General features: G+C 49.5%; 3 protein-coding genes across 6 annotated transcripts; 2 read left to right on the top strand and 1 right to left on the bottom strand.

The window, feature by feature from the left end:
- The first annotated feature begins 853 nt into the window (after window positions 1-853).
- CBY1 (chibby 1, beta catenin antagonist) lies at window positions 854-4126 on the top strand. Its single transcript, XM_021553988.2, has 5 exons — window positions 854-999; window positions 1636-1742; window positions 2431-2536; window positions 2621-2736; window positions 3574-4126. Exons 2-5 carry the CDS (start codon window positions 1665-1667, stop codon window positions 3652-3654), a joined length of 381 nt encoding a protein of 126 aa, XP_021409663.1. The 5' UTR covers window positions 854-999; window positions 1636-1664; the 3' UTR covers window positions 3655-4126.
- Window positions 4127-4242: 116 nt separating this feature from the next.
- Window positions 4243-6159, top strand: TOMM22 (translocase of outer mitochondrial membrane 22). Its single transcript, XM_021553967.2, has 4 exons — window positions 4243-4405; window positions 4505-4623; window positions 4922-5039; window positions 5451-6159. The coding sequence occupies exons 1-4, from the start codon at window positions 4295-4297 to the stop codon at window positions 5523-5525; spliced, it is 423 nt and encodes a 140-aa protein (XP_021409642.2). The 5' UTR covers window positions 4243-4294; the 3' UTR covers window positions 5526-6159.
- A 243-nt stretch (window positions 6160-6402) lies between these two features.
- On the bottom strand, window positions 6403-16985 carry JOSD1 (Josephin domain containing 1). 4 transcript variants are annotated; one of them, XM_021553965.3, is made up of 5 exons: window positions 16855-16985; window positions 15498-16292; window positions 10303-10431; window positions 9998-10192; window positions 6403-8790 (listed from the first exon to the last, which is right to left on the bottom strand). In XM_021553965.3, exons 2-5 carry the CDS (start codon window positions 15680-15682, stop codon window positions 8691-8693), a joined length of 609 nt encoding a protein of 202 aa, XP_021409640.1. In that variant the 5' UTR covers window positions 15683-16292; window positions 16855-16985; the 3' UTR covers window positions 6403-8690. The 4 variants fall into 4 exon arrangements, with proteins under 4 accessions (XP_021409640.1, XP_021409641.1, XP_021409639.1 ...); XM_021553966.3 differs by having other exon boundaries at window positions 16829-16985; XM_021553964.3 differs by lacking the exon at window positions 16855-16985 and adding an exon at window positions 16660-16710.
- Between the last annotated feature and the right edge of the window lie 406 nt (window positions 16986-17391).

Raw genomic sequence — 17391 nt, forward strand, 5'->3', positions numbered from 1 at the left:
CAACACAAGCTTTTTTAACAATGAAGGAAGTAACTTCAGATTGCTATTCTAACATATTGCAGAATTATTTTATGCTTTAGGAGTGGAATTTTGCCTCTGTAACATAAAAAGTGCTGGTGATATGTGTTACATACCCATGCCATTCATTCAAAATATCCAAACCAACTGCCACTGCCACCTCCATGGAATACAAGCCAGCAAGTAACACAAGGAATCTAAATTTATCCCTCATTTGCTGAAAGGGAGGACTTTGCAATGTGCACAGAAAATCAGGATGCTTCAAAGGAAGGCATGTGAGGAGCTGCTGCTGTGGAGTCACTGCCCTTGGAGGTGTTTGAGAAAAGACTGGGCATGGCGCTTAGTGTCACGGTCACGTTCACATAGCAGTGTTTGGCCAAAGACAGGACTTGATGATCTCAGAGATCTTTTCCAACTGAAGTGATTTTGTGATTCTGTACGGTTCTGCTCTCTCCAGCTCCTCACCCATCATCCCCTGAACTCGTGCAGTCCAGGACGACAGACCTCCTCCACTTCTCCAACGTTCCCAAGCAAGGGAAGATATTTGCAATAACTAATTAATAGCTGCTTGCATAGTACGCTGAAAATCTCAATTTATCGGATAAGCATTAATTTCAGTGCGGATGGGTTCCTCCAGTTCAGGATATTCTCTGCCTAATGGCCGTTTAGTTACATATCTGAAAAAATAAACAAACAATCCCCACCAAAAACATTGCTAACAACTCTCCCAGGCGATTCGATCATTTTCGGGAAGGTGTTAAAGAAAGCGCGGCCAGCACGGCCCCAGCTTGACGCAGCCCGCGAGCACAGCCCGACCCCCGAGCCTATTGCCGGCACTCCGCCCCCGTCTACCTCCACCAGGGAGGCGGAGCGGAGCCGCGGATCCCGTCGCCACGGCAACGCGGCGGCCGCAAACCGCTCCCGGGACACGCGGCGGATCCCACCGGCGGCGGACCGGAGCGGGCGCGGCCCGACGGAGAGGTGCGGCCCCCCCCGGAATTAAGGCGAAGCTCGATGGAACAGCCCGGCCCAACCGCCCCCGCACCGCGGGGCTGACCCTACCACTGCGGCGCGGGGGGAATGGGGGCTGCGGGGCGTTCTTCATCGGCTCCGCTCTTGCCAGTGAGATGCCGGAGGGGAGGGGGGGGGTGGAGCAGAACAAAGGAGCATCCCGGTGGTGGTCCGTGCAGGGAATAGCGCCCCGCGGGGCTCCCCTTCCAGCTCCTCGGCGTGCCCTAGGGTGGTACGGCCCGTGCCCCCGCCGAGGTGCCGGCCGCGCGGCGCTGGGGGTGCCGGCCGGGGGCGGGAGGGCCGGGGGAAGGGGCCGGCACCTCGCACCGTCCCTCCTGTCCCCCGCCCGGCTCGGCCACGTGGCGCTGGAGGTGCGAGGGACGTGCCCGTGGAGGGCTGGTGCTGCCTGGTGCCAGTGGCAGGGGGGCGGCCAGGACCGCCCCTCACTCAAAATCTCTATCTTGGCCTGAGAGCTGGGGGGCTCTGCCTGGGGATAACGTCATTGGAGAGAATGAGGGGCTCTGCCTCGGGACAGCCTGCCTGGGGAGAACATCACTGCCCTTGGCCCACAGCCCCAGACCCGCTGTGTCTCTCTTGCTCCTTCAGGAGCCAATAGGCCTGGCCAGCAGCGTGCGATGCCCCTCTTTGGGAACTCCTTCAGCCCGAAGAAGACCCCCCCCAGGAAATGGGCCTCGCTGTCCAACCTGCACCTGGTGAGTCCCAGCACCTGCAGTTTGCTGCAGCAGCGCTGCCTTGGTGGCAGAGGTGGGTGGCTCCTGCTGTGAGTGCTATAATCCTTACAAGGGCTCCCAGCTGCTGCTGGGGCACAAAAAAGTTCTTCCCCCAGAGGTGATTTGGCTCTGGAACAGACTTCCCAGGGCAGTGGTCACAGCACCAAGCCTGATAGTTCAGGGAGTGTTTGAACAGTACTCTCAGACACATAGTGCAGCTCTTGGGACAGTTCTGTACAGGGCCAGGAGTTGGATTCAGTGATCCTTGTGGGTTCTTTCCAACTCAGTATATTCTGTTATTCCAACTGTGTTGCTTTCTTCCTGCAGTGCAGCACCATTCCTGATTACTGTGACTGTCCATGAAGCTAGAAATGGAATAGCTCAGGGAAGAATCATCATCACCCCACCTGCAGTCCAGAACTGTGTCACTGAAAACTCATCAGTGGTCTCCAAGTGCAGGGAGATGAGTGTGTAGGTGGGAGAAAGTGCAGGGATGGCAGTGAGAGGAGCCAGTGCTCTACTGCAGCAGTACATGACCAAAGTAGGGTTCCAGGCTCCAGGGCCATTTGCACCAGTATCTTCCACTAGAATGCCAGTCACTAAGAAGTGAGAGAGCAGGGGGTGGCTCTGGAATTCTGTGAAACTCTTGAGTGTGATCTTTTCCCTGCAGCTGGATAGATCCACCCGTGAGGTTGAGCTGGGCCTGGAATACGGCACCCCCACAATGAACCTTGCTGGCCAGAGCCTGAAGTTCGAAAATGGCCACTGGGTTTCAGGTAGAGTACAGCTCAGCTTGCTCTGGTCTGAAGTAGCCACAGTTGGCTGACAATCTGTATTTTGACCTCCTTCTTTCCTCCAAGAATCAGGAGGCTTCCTGGGGGATCGCAGGGAACTGCAACGCTTGCGCAAACGAAACCAGCAGCTAGAGGAAGAAAACAACCTGCTTCGGCTCAAAGTGGACATTCTGCTGGACATGGTGAGCCTTTGCCCAGCTCCTGCTTGCCCGTAGCAGTGGGGATGCCTGAGCAAAGGGTTCTGGGTCCCCTGAAAAAGGCTGTTCTCAGGGCACCCCACTTTCTGCTTTACCCTGTTGTGCAACACGGGTGTAATGGCAAAGTGACTGTGGGAGTAAAGCCTGATCCCCTCTGTGAAATGAGGGGAAGGTTCTCCCCATGTCAGAGCTTGTTGTGAACACTGTGACTGAAAGGAGAGAAGCCCCTGCAAGTGCCATGTCTCCTGTTTCCCCTTCTGCACAGAATATGGCATTTTTCTTGCCACTCTGTCCTCTGCCCCAGCTAAGAAACTGAGTTACAGCCACTGTTTTTGGTCACAGAAGACTAAAGCTTCCATCTGCTGTCATGAGGGGTGAGACATCTGTCCTCTGTGTAAAACTGTGGATGAAAGAATTTCCAGTAAATAAACCAAAATTCAACCTTACCCAGAAATCACAGCTTTCATGCTTAAAATATGGAGAGACATTGAGTAAAATAGAACACACATCTATTCTCAGTAAGTAAGTGATTTAGCCTTTATGTCACTCTGAACAAATATTTTCTTTTGTTAATCTTCATGTATTTTAAAATTGGAAAATGGTTTTTGTGGCTGGAACACTTAGCAGAAGCACTAGCTGCTCTCCAGGTTTTCCAGGCGATCTCAGTGAAACGTGACATGGCAGCTTCCCCCTTGCTCAACAGGAACAAATTGCCTCCCGCAGGACCTGGCTTGTGGCTTGTAAATCTTTGTTGTGCTGTGAAGTTGGAAAAGCCTCACGAGCTTTTAACTCCCTCCTGTTGTTGTTTGCTGTGTGTTCCAGCTCTCTGAGACCACTGCCGAGTCCCACCTCATGGAGAAGGAGCTGGAGGAGCTGAAGCAGCACAGCCGGAGGAAGAAGTGAACAAGAGATGGCCAGGCTGGTTCTGGGCCTTGGCCCTCGGGATGCTGGGGCTGGCTTGGGCCTCCCAGCCGTGTCGGTACTGTGTGGAGGTACTTCATTTCACGGGACCACGAGTGCCAAGATGCCTCCAGCGCTGTGTGGTGCTGTGGGTACTGCTAATGGCTGGTTTGGCACCACAGCGCTGTTAATTAACACGATTTTCCTCAGAGCACTTTACCTTGCTGCGTTTCCTCACCGCAGCCCAGCATTGGTACCCTCTTCTCTAAGGCAGCCGGGCAGCAGGCGGTGGGACGATCCATCTCCATGAGGGCTGCTGCTCGCCTTCTCCGCTTACCGAATCGGGGAGACTGCCGCTCCCTCTGGGGAGCCCGCTTGTACAAGCCTTACCGTCTGCCTTGGGCGAGCAGGACGCTGCGGTTGCTCGTTCTCGAGAGTTTTGCATATTTTATATAAAACCTTGCAATTAAAGCCCGGTGCTGAGGGTGTTTGTGACGCGCGGCGCCGTGCCGGGGGGCCGCAGGGCGGGGCGGCGGTGCTCCTCCCGGCCGCCAGGGGCCGCTGCCTCGCCCGGGCTGGAGCGGGGGCGGCCGCGCTTCCGGCGGCGCTCCGCCCGCCGCTCCGCCCGTCCTGTCTGGTGGCGATGGCGGCCGCGGCGTCCCTGTCCCCGGAGGAGCTGCTGCCCAAGGGCGGCGCGGGCAAGGCTGAGGAGCTGGAGGACGAGCTCGAGGAGGAGGAGGAGGACGACGAGGAGGTACCGGGGCAGGCGAAGGGGAAGGCCAGGCGGGCGCGGTGACCCCGCGGGGCGCGCAGGGCCGTGCGGCGGGGCCTGACGCGGTGGTGCCGCCCGCAGCTGGACGAGACGCTGGCGGAGCGGCTGTGGGGACTCACGGAGATGTTCCCCGAGAGCGTCCGGTCTGCGGCCGGGGCTACGTTCGACCTGTCGCTGACGGTAGCGCAGAAGATGTACAGGTGAGGGGGCGGCGGGCCGGGCCGGAGCCCCTCGCAGCGGGCCCGGCGGGCAGAGCGGGGGCGCGGAGCGGCTCCGCCGGCTTTCGCGGTGGCTTCGGCCGCTGGTAGCGCAGTGCGGGGCCTGCGGGAGCGGCAGAGCCACGGCTTTTGTTTATGGGCGGCTTGGGAAGGGAGGGGGTAAGGGGACACCGCGGAGCTCGGGGTTGAATTTGGAGGCAGGCTTATGATTGAGGCACGGAAGGGAAACGCGGGATTGTGCCAATAAGAACTGATTCCTAGGGTTCTTTATCCTTGATAGATTCTCTAGGGCAGCTCTGTGGATTGGGACCACCTCCTTTATGATTCTGGTTCTTCCTGTCGTCTTTGAAACCGAAAAACTGCAGATGGAGCAACAGCAGCAACTGCAGCAGCGACAGGTGAGGCAGGAGGGCCCAGCCGCCTCTCCCGGCCCTGCAGAGCCGGCTGGGAGTGCCTGCACCTCCCGCTGTGAGCAGCTGCTGGGGGAGCCTGGGCAGAAGGGTGATCTCTGTTGTACGCTGTGGCCTCACTTATCCCACCGATCCTCTGGCTGGATGTTCTAATTGGACAATCCTGCTGATTGCCAGTGTCAGGCTAGTGGCATTGCCTGGCAAGCACAACCTGGCTTTTACCGGCCAAAAAATATTGTGAGGGGCTGAAATAGGGGCTGTGGTCGAGCACTGACCTTGGCTGTTGTAGCAGGCATGGGACTGGTGCTGCAAAGTGCCACAAATACCTGTGGGACTGTGCACAGCATGGTAAGACATCTGGTGTCCTTGAAACCCCTCAATCAATTGTTTTCTTTCCAGATCCTCCTCGGACCCAACACAGGGCTCTCAGGGGGAATGCCAGGGGCCCTGCCTCCGCTGACTGGAAAAATCTAATTTGCAGAAGCTGAGTTGGATTCATATCAAGTGGGAAGACCTTGCAATTATGATATATTGAACTGTTGATTTGTTGGGCCAGGGCATTTTTTCTTTTTATTTTTGGTTCTCCTTTGGGACATTGACCTGTTCATAACGAGGGAGGGAAGCCCCCCTATGGACCTGATGATGGCTCCTGTCTGCATCCCCCTCTCATTTAGAAATCATGAGTATTTCCTTTTATTCAATCACTATGCCATAACCAGTTCCAGACTTGGACCGGGGGAGCTCCTCTGCCAGCTTCTTGCCCCCACAAAACACCCTGGGGCACAGGTCAGGCTTTGAAAAGCAGCAGGCAGACACAACAAATGCTTTCCTGCCTGATTTGGAGCTGAAGGACAGTGGTGGCAGGAAGCATGACTTTCCCAGCAGAGGAAGGAGGGGTGCCGGTGGCAATCAATACCCTATGGAAAATACTCTTTGGGAAGATGCATCTGCAGAAACACTTTCACTGCAGCTGTGTGTGTGCGAGAACCGAGGGAGCAGCAGGCCAGGTTTGAGACTATCACATCCACGCAGATTCTCTGCCTCATAAAGTAGAACAGACATCAGCTGCGTATTTTTTTGTATGGAATATTAAATAAATCAAACCTGAGCAGTGTGGTTTTAATAGATGTCCTTGAGGGAGGCTCAGTCCTTTCAGAGCTGCCAGGGGATTGCTGGGTAGGATCTCTCCATTTCATGCACAGCCTGGCAGTGTGGAAGGGACCGACATGGCCTTGTCACCTTCAGAGGGGTGGGGAAGCCTTGTATGGCGTAAGGGCATTCTCTGGGAGGTGATCCTATCTCAGCACCAGTGTCTACCGTTCAAGGTTCTTAATGCACAGAAACGTGGTGGTTTTATAACCAAAGAAAAAAAATTTATTTATCCTTTACATACTTTGTTACAGAACAATTCAATTGAACATACAGAAGTGATAGGACATTTATATGGAAACTTTTTTTTCCATTTTTAATATTTGGTTAAACAAAATACATCTCTGTAAACAAACCCAAGACAATGCTCTAATAAAACCAAACAAGCAAGAAAACAAAGAGGGGCTTCCCGCTCCCGAGCAGTGGGACTGGACCAGCTCACCCACCCCCGGCACAGCAGCCTCACCTCCCACAGGGGTGTGATCATACACTTTCCCTTTACCTGAGCAGCTGGATCACACTGTTTCTCCCCTGGGAAAGCAGCCCCAAAGTTTTAAAATATCTTTGCATATTGTGCACTGATCCATTGGCTTGCAGTTTCCATGCAAACAGGGTTTTTCTCCAAAGTGCAACTTCAGCATAGAAAATGTTGCTGTTGAGATTTATATTTTCCCCTCTTGAAGAAATGGCTTCAAGTCAGGAGCAGAATGCCTGCAGGCTGAACATCCTGCCTGGAAAGTGTTTAAAAACTCTGCCAGCTGGTATCGGTCATTGGAATGTGTTACGAAATAGGACTTTTTAAAATGTAAGAGCTATTTGCCCTTGACTGTGGGAGGCTGTGCTCAAAGGACTGCAAAAGTGCTTGCTAGATGTCCAGGGGTCAGCAAACACCATTGTCCTGTCGTCATGTGGCCTCTGTTCTGACGGGTGCCACTTTGGTGGTCTCTGAGGTTTGAGCACCTGCTCATGCATTTGCAGAGCTCTGAAGAGAGAAGAATAACTGAGAAAAAGTCATTACAATCCCTCCTTTCACCAGCTCAAACATCAGTAATGAGAGTTTCCTGCGCGATGGAACAGGACCCTTTGAGCTCCATCAGATCCCAGAGGTTGCTGTTAACCAAGTCATGTTAAAGATGGAAGCAACCAGCAGCTCAGCCAGGAGTGCTAAACACAACAAAGTCAGTTCCAGATTCAGCATTTCCTCCTCCTGCCATGGAAGGCATGGCTGAGCTACAGCTCTCCTGGGTGACTGGGAAACAGCCGGCAGAGATTCCTCTTAGTGTCTCCGTGTCTAGTCTCTCTTCCCCATGGAAGGCAGAAAAAAGCAAGTCACCCATTAATGGAATGTTTGTTGGCCAATGCTAAAGGAGAGGTTGGTTCAGCTACCAAGCTGGGGTGTCTCCAATGCCTGAAAGTTCTGGTGGACCCTCTGCAGCTCCCACACCAGCAGATAGTAGCAATAAAAGGGCAAAACTGACTACTATAATGGCTTCCCTTCCTCAGCCCATTTTTATTTTATAACTTGACCTCTTTCATTTCACATTACATCTGTGATTGTGGGCTGGACTTCTGGAGAGAGGAAAATAAAAGGGAGTTAATTTCTTTGAAAACCTTTTCAGCTTTATTCCTGTCTCCAAGGAACCCCTAAACTACTGGGTGACCATGCAGAAAACCAAAATAACTGATAAAAAATAGTGAAAAAAAACCCCACCATAGCACAAAGAAACCCAAGCAGACTGTGGCCTCTCTCCAGTCCAGAAACTTGATTCCCCTCAGTCATCCTGTGCTTGCTGTTTCCATGTCACCTTAGCCAGACACACACTGCCAAACAACAACTCACCACATACATAAATCCTTGGAGACCCTGGGGAAGAATCCTCTAGCTACCCAAAGAATTACTTGGACAACTCTGGTTTTATTGTTTCCTAATTCCTGGCACAAACCAGCCCTAAGAAACAGAGGGTCGTGCTGAGCACCGTACCATTCCTAGTGTTTTGAGTGTCCTGAGAGACCCTTAGGAATTGCAAATGTCTTCACAACAACTTGTTTTGGAGGCAGAGAACTGTAAAGAGGTGGCAGCATGCTCAGTCCCTGCTCCTTCCTGACAAGCCCCGCAGGGAACAGCGTCCCACCACACACAGCCTTGAACCACGTGGGGAAGTGAAGGCCCAGGGTTTTCAGGCACTCTTGCTCCCTAGCCCAGTTCTTCACGAGTGTGATGCCTTCCAGCTGGCCAAAGGGCACTGCAGCTCATCCATCTTGCTATTAAAGTGATTGGCTTCCAGTTTCCTCTGCTCTGCCTTCAGTTCTTCCCCAGCCACCACCCCCAATGTCCTGTGCCATTGCCCTATTGCACCAAGGAAGGAAGAGAATAGCCTAACAAAGAAAATTCCAGACGAAAAGAGTCAGGGCACCCACTTTCCAGGTTTTAGGACATCAGGAGTTTGGTAAAGGGGAAGAACTGTAGTAGGAGGACAGAGTTGGCCCTGGTCACACATCAGCTCTCCAGGTCTGATGTGCTTCCACTTCCTCTGGCACCACCAATAGGAGTTCACAGTTCTTTCCTCTCAGCTGGTGTTTCAAAAATTTCCTATCATAAAGAGAAATAGAAACAAGTGCTATTGAATGTAGAACTTCATCATCTACAACAACAATTAAATATTATCTTACCGCAGCAGAGATGACTCTATACAGATGCCGCTTTCTTACTTTCCAAGGTAAGAAAAACAAAATTAACCTCAATTTTAGTTTCTTAATATTTCCAAGACAAGAATCCCACCTTAACTTTAAATAATTCCAAAAAATCTGGGGGAAAAAATATTTTTATTGTAGAAAAGGACATCATATAGATGTCCTTAGCAGCAGTGTACTACTTGGTCATTTTACATGGTTTTTTTTAGCCCTTTCCTGCATGTAAGCTTCTTCTAATACTAAACTTTGATTACTTCCAATAAATACGAAAAATCAACATTTTCTTCAATATCTTTTGGTCCAGATTTCCAAAACTCCCAGTAGAGAAAGCCCTTATTTATTGCTGAAGAACGATATGCCTAGGATAAAATCCACAAGAACGTTTGCACAGTAGTTTCACAAGAGAGTTACTTTACCCCAGAAATTTACCAAAACTTCAATGTCATGACTGGCTCTGCAAACAACTGCACACGTGCAATCCCTATCTCAGAACAAGACTAATCAAAGAAGCAAAGCTGCTAGTAGGATTTATGGCATAATGGAATGGAAGCTAAACAACAATCAAGAGCAGGTGCAACTTTACAAAGTATTTACAATGACCTTTTTGTGTTAAGGTTGAAGAGGGAAGGGGAGCCAAGCCAGAAGGGCAGCGTATGCTTACATAGGAAAAGTGACTCCTAACAAACAGCTCTTACTGCTGTCAGGTGTAAGGCTGCATTTTTAGTCTGGAAAGCCTTTTGTTGGAGACATACAGATTGTTACTAAAGAGGCAAAGAATGCTGATACTGTTGTGTTTGAGGAGGGAGCGAGGGCACAGCACATCATGTTGCAGGTGTCAACCTGTAATACCAGAGATGGCCTCTACCTTTGCCACAGACAGAGCCAGACACGTAAGAGGCCAAGTCAAGCTCTCCTGAACTGATAGAGACACCACTGCCAAAAGCATTTCCCTAGCTTTGCACAAATGGGGCAAAAATCCAAGTGGAGGCAGAACCTTATGACTCTCAAATTTTTACTATTGAAGATCAGCCATACATGTTTCAATCACCAACTGTTTAAAGACAGACTTCTAACCTCCAACAGGGAAGGATTAGAGGAAATCCTACCTGAGCTCACTTTCACCTCCAATCCACTCGGGCACCTTGAGCTTGGAGTCGAGGTTGTAGTAGGTGCCTCCCACCTCCCGGACACAGATCCAGTGCTGTCGCTTGAGGGGGAGCTTCAATGGGCCCCAGCAAAGGCTGGAGGGCAGATTCATGATAAAGCCCATCACATTAGACAGGGCAATGGCATTAACATCCCTGAAAGAGTGCAGAACATCAACCAGATTATGTTCTGGTGCTTTCACTTCAGTATCTTTCTTAATTTTCACAAACAGCAGCACCTCCAGAATTACACAACTTCTCCATACCTGCGTTTATCCCACCAAACTGCCTCATAGCCTTTGGTCTGAAGTGCTGCCATGATCACGTTCACATCATAGTTACCATTCCCCAGCATGCTCTTCTTGTGGGGGGTCACCATGGTGTTGGGAGACAGCCTGCAAACAGAAGAGGAGACTGCTCTAGCAGATGTTTGCTAAACCTGTATTGCACAACCTGCTATGTAACCTGAAAATCCAAAAATCCTGCCTTTGTTGAAAAAGAAATCACAAAGCTGACCCCTTGAACTGGTATTTCTAAAGGATGTTTCAGTTATGTTTTTTTCTCAATTTAGAGTTGGAGTAAATGCCAGTTGGCTATTTAGGACAGCGGTTATTACAATTTCAGGAGTCCAACAGTCATCACCCAGTCTTGAAGACTGGATGAGAAAAAGTGCCTTGGCTGCAGGAAAGGTTGTTCTTCCTCCTCCACTGGTAAATGAAAGAAGTATTCAGACACAAAGCTGTGAAGATACTTGGAGTTGGAAGCTTTCCAAAGCTGTTGCTAGATGACAAAAAAAAAATATCAGTTTCTGTAGGTAACTAAACAGATAATCCTGATGCAAAGAAATCTCTTCAGCTTTGACCTGCAAGTTTGCTTAGACATCCTTTGCATTACTACAGCATATAAAAATGCAGAACCATGGTTCATCATGTTCAGATAATTGCAGAATATCCTCAGATGGAAGGGATCCACATGGAATCCAACTCCTGGTCCCAGACAGGACAGCGCCAAGGATCACACCAGGTGCTTGACAGCATTGTCCAAACTCCTCTTGAACTCTGTCAGGCTTGATGCTGTGACCACTTCCCTGGGGAGATTGTTCCAGTGCCCAACTACCCTCTGGGTGAAGAACCTTTTCCTAATATCCAAACTAAACCTCTTCTGACAGTGCCTCATGCCATTCCTTCAGGTCCTGTTACTGGTCACCAGAGAGGAGAGATCAATGCCTGCTCCTCCACCTCCTCTTGTGAGGAAGCTGTGGGCTGCTATGAGGTTACAGGCCAAAAATATCTAACTGCCTTTGCACAAGTTCAGATAATGGATGTGAGACATAACATGGAGATTTGTGGCAAAAAAGTCTGTTAGCTGCTTTTATAGTTTTATGTTTCCCCCCTCTGCCTAAGAAATTTTGTAAGGAGGGAAAAAACAGGATGTACTATTATGAAGATGATTTCAGGAAAAGCAAGCCCAGGGTAAATGGGAGCAGAGAACAACAAAGTCACGTAATGCCAATCCAAAGAAAGTCAAGCCTCAGATGAGTTCTGTTGTGATGAGTTGATCTTTCCATTGGTAAGGACTCCATTAATTCTGCTAGTGCAAAGTTCAGATTTCATATCATCCAAACATCTGTATTTTACCTGCCTCCTCCTCCTGTCAACTCTATCTCCAAAACTTTTAGTGCTCCTGCAAGTTTTTTGCTCAGCTGAATATTCTGCAGGCATATTTCATCATGGAAATCCTTCAGCCCTTCTGCATTCCCACCCTTCTTACACAGCAAATTGTATTTCTTTAAAAAGGTGTCCATACAGCAGTGGCAGAAGATGTGGAAAATTCTTTTTAACTTTAGCACAATGGTGTTTGATCCCTATATCTGTGATTAATGCTTAGTTTTGTACCATACAGCACCTTGTACAAATGCCAGAGATTAATGTGGCTTTGTGTCAGCTCCCTACATCTGTGACTAATAGTCTTGTATCAGTTACTGCTTCCTTATTTACCTATATTAGCCATTAGGATGTACTAGCAGATGTCTCAGTTTTGAGAACAAAGATAGAGTGCCAGAGCAAAGAATGATAAGAGAAGTGCATGGTGACCTAACAACATACTTGAGATAGTCTCAAGGTGAAAAGATTAATTAGATGATCCAGAACCATAAATGGAAAATCTGGGGAAGAGGATGATCCCAAATGATCACTGAAGACCCTCAGAAGACCCCTACCAATACCAAAATAAATCCATGGAAACAGTTAACATACATGCATGTATTCAGGAAATATTTGTAATAGAAATGCAGTGAATATATACTGGCTTCATGCATATAACCTGGTCTGGTTGTATGATTAGTAAACTGCTGGGTGCACATGTTAGATGGAGCGATCCCCATGCACCCAGCACACTGAATAAAGTAATCTCAGCTTTCTTACTTAACCAGCTGTGGAGAGTTTATTTCCCAGTTTTCAGTGACACCCTGACAGCATAAGGCATTTGACAAGAAAGCAGTGGACTGAGTAGGGAATTTCAGAGCAACCAAGGCTGGAGAGGCTACAGATAGGTAGCCTTTGTCTTCAGCTGTGAGTTTTTCTGCAGTGGAGCAGTCTGCAGCAGAACTGTCTGGGAAGTGTGTTCACTACAAAAGGGAGAAGAGTCCACAATACCATGGTAAGAGGAAAAGTTGTTAATATCCACCATGGGGGTGTATTTTACTAATCACAGATAGAACCTGCAGCTTGTCACAACTCTTTCAGCATCTCCATTAAGAAAGATCACTTGGCTATGCCTAATTCCTCAAGATCATTGCTTCAACCTACCAACTCTCCTAAGCACAAGTGAGTGAGCAAGGAAAACCTCACAATTCAGAGAGCCCTTTGGGCTGCAGAAGCATGCTCTCATGGCACCATTTTCCAGACAAGTTTATTCAAGAGCTGAAAGAACACATTTATCTTTGTTCCTTCACATAACTTCCAGAGCCCCAGAAATGCAACGAGGTGACCAGCATGAGCAACAAAAAACTGGCATCTGTGAGCAAACTTGCCCTAAGAACCACCTCAACATCCTGACCCACACAAACCTAAGTAGGGTCCACAATCATCAGCTGAAGGATTCTGACTAGGCAAGGAATTAAATTGCTGTTTCAGTACTTCTTATCTAGAGACTGAGCTGAGGAAGACTGACCAAGCTGGACAGAAATCCAGGTAAATAATCCTCCTGATCTTTCTATCAGAAACTTTCATCAGCATGTTGTCCTAACATAAGGAGCACCAAGATTCCTGCATGCTGTTGTCTTTCCTAATCAGGTCTCAATATGCAGACTCCAGTGAAGCACAGAGATTTTGTTTGTATCTCCATGCAACACTTGGAACATACTTCCTCAAGAAAAACCAGACAAACATCAAAAAGCTATTTCTTGTTTTAGAGGAAAGAAGAGGGAAAGACTACACAATCAGAAGGGTGCCCAGACCAAGTTTTGGCATATGCTTGAGATGATAATCATCAGACTACCCGGGCCTTACACAATAGGATGCAGCAAAAGGGAAGCTAATGATTAAGCAATCTGGTTCAATCATTCTCCAAGGAATGTGGTAAAAGCTAGAAAGCTTAAGTTTATTTGTGATTTTGTTACCTTGTCAACACCAGGTTTAAAAATAAGCCCTCAACATTTTTGCAGATTTTTTAAAATACTCATCCATCCTTTATCAACACACTGAATAGGAGTAGATACAGAAAAAGACAAGTGACATAAAAAGGGCAACTAAATTCACATTTCTTAAAGGCAAGTCAAAGAGCTACACACAGGTAGTCACCCACCAGAAATAGAAAGGCAGTGGAAATTCTTATGTATGACTTATAGCTCATCCATTACCAAGAGGAATATCCATGTGTGTTTCCATACTACCATGGGGCTGAATCAATCTGTGTATCTTGATCTAATATTAGGATGGAACAACTCCAAGTTGGAATAAAAGACAAACTCTCCCTTCTAGGGAAAGAGGTCCAACAAAATTAATATCCAGTCTTTTTTCTGAGAGGTTTCATGCTGCACACTAATTCTGTCTCACCAAACACAATCACAGCAAACTAATTAGATCACCACACTCCTTCTACCACATGTACTGCCTTTGTTTGCTTCAGGCCAAAAGCAATCCAGCTGTGATTAAGATTCTGACAATTGCTGCACTGGAACAAAACCACAGTGTGTTTACACTGGACAAAGAGTGCCTTGAGCCTGCCACAGACCAGCTCCACTCCACCAGCAGGAGTTTTATCTGCAATGCTACAATAAATAGCATTTCAATCTGATACTTGTTATTGTCCTTCAACACATTTGTTTGCCAAAGACAGGCATGAGTTTGATGAGTCAAGCACCAGTTTCATAAATTTGCCAGTTTTCAGGGGAACAGCAACAGGCCCACAAGCTGCCTGCTCATCAGCACAGGGTACCACGACTGCCCCATCCCACAGCATCTGCTGCCATGATGTGGGGTCTCCTGCTTGTCACAAACACAAGATGCTGGCAACTGCTGGTAACAAGATTTCAACCATAACTTACACGATGTTTACAGCATCTGCAGGTTGAGTATCAGAGAAGAGCCCTTTTCCATTATTTCCTTTATCACCACTTAGGCTCATCAGTGGTGGGTTACCAGAACAAATAAAGGCTCAAACAGAAGAATTTTCATAAAGCATCAAAACACTAGAAATAAACAGTGCTTATTTTGCTCAGTGTTTATTTAAACAGTGTTAAAATAAACACCGAGATAAATATGAGCTATTGCACAGGCCACATTGATAATTTATATTCATTCCTGTAAAACTCAAACCCACTTTATTAATTATCTGAAGCTCCTGGGAAATATTTAGCAGTGCCACAGGAAACAGGCATCCAGCTACTGAATTTAAAACCAGCTTGAGAGAGTACAGAATCTTGCTGCATGGGAAAAAAAAAGCTCAAAATATTTGAAGAACTTCACTGAACCTCTTGAATAAAGAATCACTCATTTTGCAAAACACCTTCTTTCTAAAAAATTTGCAAGTGTTGCAGTACTAAGTTAGTAAGTCATTCCTGCCACCTTCATTCTCCAAAGACAATCCTCTAATCCATTATTAACATCTAGGTAATTTATCTACACACAGCAGGGGTAAAAATATGGAAGAGAGGTAGAAGAGGCATTAAGGTGAGCAGAGAGGAATACAGCACTCCAGCCAAATGACAGCATCAGCAATAAAACCCTTGGACCCAAAGATGGCAGCCAGTACAGGCTAGGAAACAAGTAAAATGAGAAAGAATTTCTGCATGGAGGGAAAAAAAAAAAAAGGCTGGGGTTAAAAAGACAAGATACATTCTATTCAAAGCAGTGGCACAGAATCCTTCCCTTTCTTTCTATTTCCCCCAGATAACACCCAAAAATTCCTCCAACCAACAGAGACCAAGAGGAAGCTAATGCCAGAAGAAAAAGCATCCTACCTCTGGAAAATCTCCTGCAGGGTTTCCCTAGTGAAGGCGTTGCTGTCCTGGAAGACATTGTTGAGGGCATGGAGGGCACACAGCTCTCTACGTTGCTTCTCATGGTAAATGTGCTGTGGCGGTAGCTGGGATGGCTCTGGCAACTCCGATTTGGTCTTGTCACCTTTCCATGGCACACAACTCATTTTCTCGATGGGCAGATGGGGAGTAGATGGTGAAAAATGAAGGAGGCTAAAGTTTCTGCCTAGACAGTCAGTGCTCCTTTCTTTTGTGGGCTAGCGCTGCTTCCAGCTTACAAATCCTCTTCTTGTGCTTCAGTTTATTCAGTAATTGCCTCTGACAGCTGGTTTTAAAAACCACATGAAGATCCGCAACCTCCCTCCTCCCATACCCCTTAAAATGTAGTATTTCCCCCCCTCCACAGAAAAAAAATTTAAAATGTCAAAACATACAATTCTCCTTAGTGTCAAGGTATCAGCTGGAATTCATCACATCGCTCCTTTTCTTCCATCTCCTTTGGTCTACAGTGCCACTAAAAAAAGTACCCAGACCAGGTAACAAGGTAAGGCCCAGCCCCGAAGTGCCAAAGGGAAGATGAAGCCAGCGCCTGGTACTGGTACTGCCTATAGGAGCACAGGGCGGTTAAGCACTTATCAGCTGCATTCCTCCATTCCTTTGGGAACGACTGAATCCCGGCAGAAAGATGCCAACAGCTCGGGAAAGAAAACCACTTCGTGCTAGGCCACGAGAAACCCAAGTCCAGGCTGCGGGGAAGGCGATTCCTCACAGGTCACCCTGCTCTCCGACAAAGGGAAGTCTCCGTTAGCAACCAGAGGCAGCTCAAAGCCCGTGGGAGCGAGGGTAGAGCAGGCGGGACCACCCCCACGGCCTGCCTCGCACCTTTCCACCCCGCCCCTCCACCCTACCCGCTCACCACCACCAAAGCAACAACAACAACAACAACAACAGCCACCCAGGCGGGAGCCGCTTCCCAGGGCCAAGGCCCAGCGACCCCCGCAGCCCACCGCGCTGAGGAGACGCCCCCGTCTAACCCCCGCCCAGCCCCTGGGGCTCGCTGCTGTGCCGAGGCGCCCGCCCCTCCCCTCGGCAGCGCCGGCGGGGCCGGGCCGGGCCGGTCGGGCGCCGCCGCCCCGCTCCTCACCGCCCGCTCGGCCCCTCGGGCCGCCCCGCGCCGGCGCACGCGCGCGCCGGGCCCCGCTCGCGCCACTCTCGCGCGCGCACGCGCGCAAAACACACACGCGCGCGCGCGCGCGCCCCCCGCACGCGCCGGCGCCGGCCCCGCCCGCTCTGACGTCAGCGGCAAGACGAACCGACACAGAAGCGAAAGCGGTCTCACCGCCCGCTGAATAAACAAACGTGAATCCTCCCCCGGCTTCGTTCTGTGCCACAGGTTGGCGTCTGCGGCCGTGGTGCCACAAGCGTGCGTGTGGCTAGGCAGAGCAGCAGGACAGGCAGCTTTCCCCGCCGCTCTGCAGGAGTCACCTGCCCGTCCGCAGAGCCCCTCAGCCAGAGGCGTTTCCTCCTTGGCGCTGGAGTCCTGCCTGGCGGCCCCCGCCGGCGGTCTGAACACTGTGGGCTCGCATGGCGACCAGGCGTAGGGCTTTTCTGTAGGGAGCCCGAGGCGGTAGGTGCGGCGGGATCCTTTGCAAACCCCAGGAGCTGGCGGCACGACGCGCCGAGACAGGAGGGCCCTCGGACTGCAGGGACACCAGGCGCACTCCCACCCTGTTCCATTGGCTGACACAATTATCAGTAAAAAATCGCCTCTTTCTCACTGGCAATCCCGAGAGAATGCCCTCCCACTAGGGCGGGCTCTGTGGCAGCACTTAGTCCCACCCAGGCCTTTGAGATCCCTTATTCGATTGGCTGCCAA

Source organism: Lonchura striata, chromosome 5, assembly GCF_046129695.1.
Source record: "Lonchura striata isolate bLonStr1 chromosome 5, bLonStr1.mat, whole genome shotgun sequence".
NCBI lineage: Eukaryota > Metazoa > Chordata > Aves > Passeriformes > Estrildidae > Lonchura > Lonchura striata.

What these genes read in the sequence shown, in the direction of transcription:
- CBY1 (XM_021553988.2), top strand. Translation starts at nt 1,665, where the DNA reads ATGCCCCTCTTTGGGAACTCCTTCAGCCCGAAGAAGACCCCCCCCAGG. An exon ending in AAATGGCCACTGGGTTTCAG is followed by an intron (nt 2,537 to 2,620) that starts GTAGAGTACAGC and finishes CTTTCCTCCAAG; the next exon opens with AATCAGGAGGCTTCCTGGGG. An exon ending in TGGACATTCTGCTGGACATG is followed by an intron (nt 2,737 to 3,573) that starts GTGAGCCTTTGC and finishes TGTGTGTTCCAG; the next exon opens with CTCTCTGAGACCACTGCCGA.
- TOMM22 (XM_021553967.2), top strand. Translation starts at nt 4,295, where the DNA reads ATGGCGGCCGCGGCGTCCCTGTCCCCGGAGGAGCTGCTGCCCAAGGGC. An exon ending in AGGAGGAGGACGACGAGGAG is followed by an intron (nt 4,406 to 4,504) that starts GTACCGGGGCAG and finishes TGCCGCCCGCAG; the next exon opens with CTGGACGAGACGCTGGCGGA. An exon ending in GTAGCGCAGAAGATGTACAG is followed by an intron (nt 4,624 to 4,921) that starts GTGAGGGGGCGG and finishes TATCCTTGATAG; the next exon opens with ATTCTCTAGGGCAGCTCTGT.
- JOSD1 (XM_021553965.3), bottom strand. Translation starts at nt 15,682, where the DNA reads ATGAGTTGTGTGCCATGGAAAGGTGACAAGACCAAATCGGAGTTGCCA. An exon ending in CTGCAGGAGATTTTCCAGAG is followed by an intron (nt 10,432 to 15,497) that starts GTAGGATGCTTT and finishes TTCTGTTTGCAG; the next exon opens with GCTGTCTCCCAACACCATGG. An exon ending in GTTTGGTGGGATAAACGCAG is followed by an intron (nt 10,193 to 10,302) that starts GTATGGAGAAGT and finishes GCACTCTTTCAG; the next exon opens with GGATGTTAATGCCATTGCCC.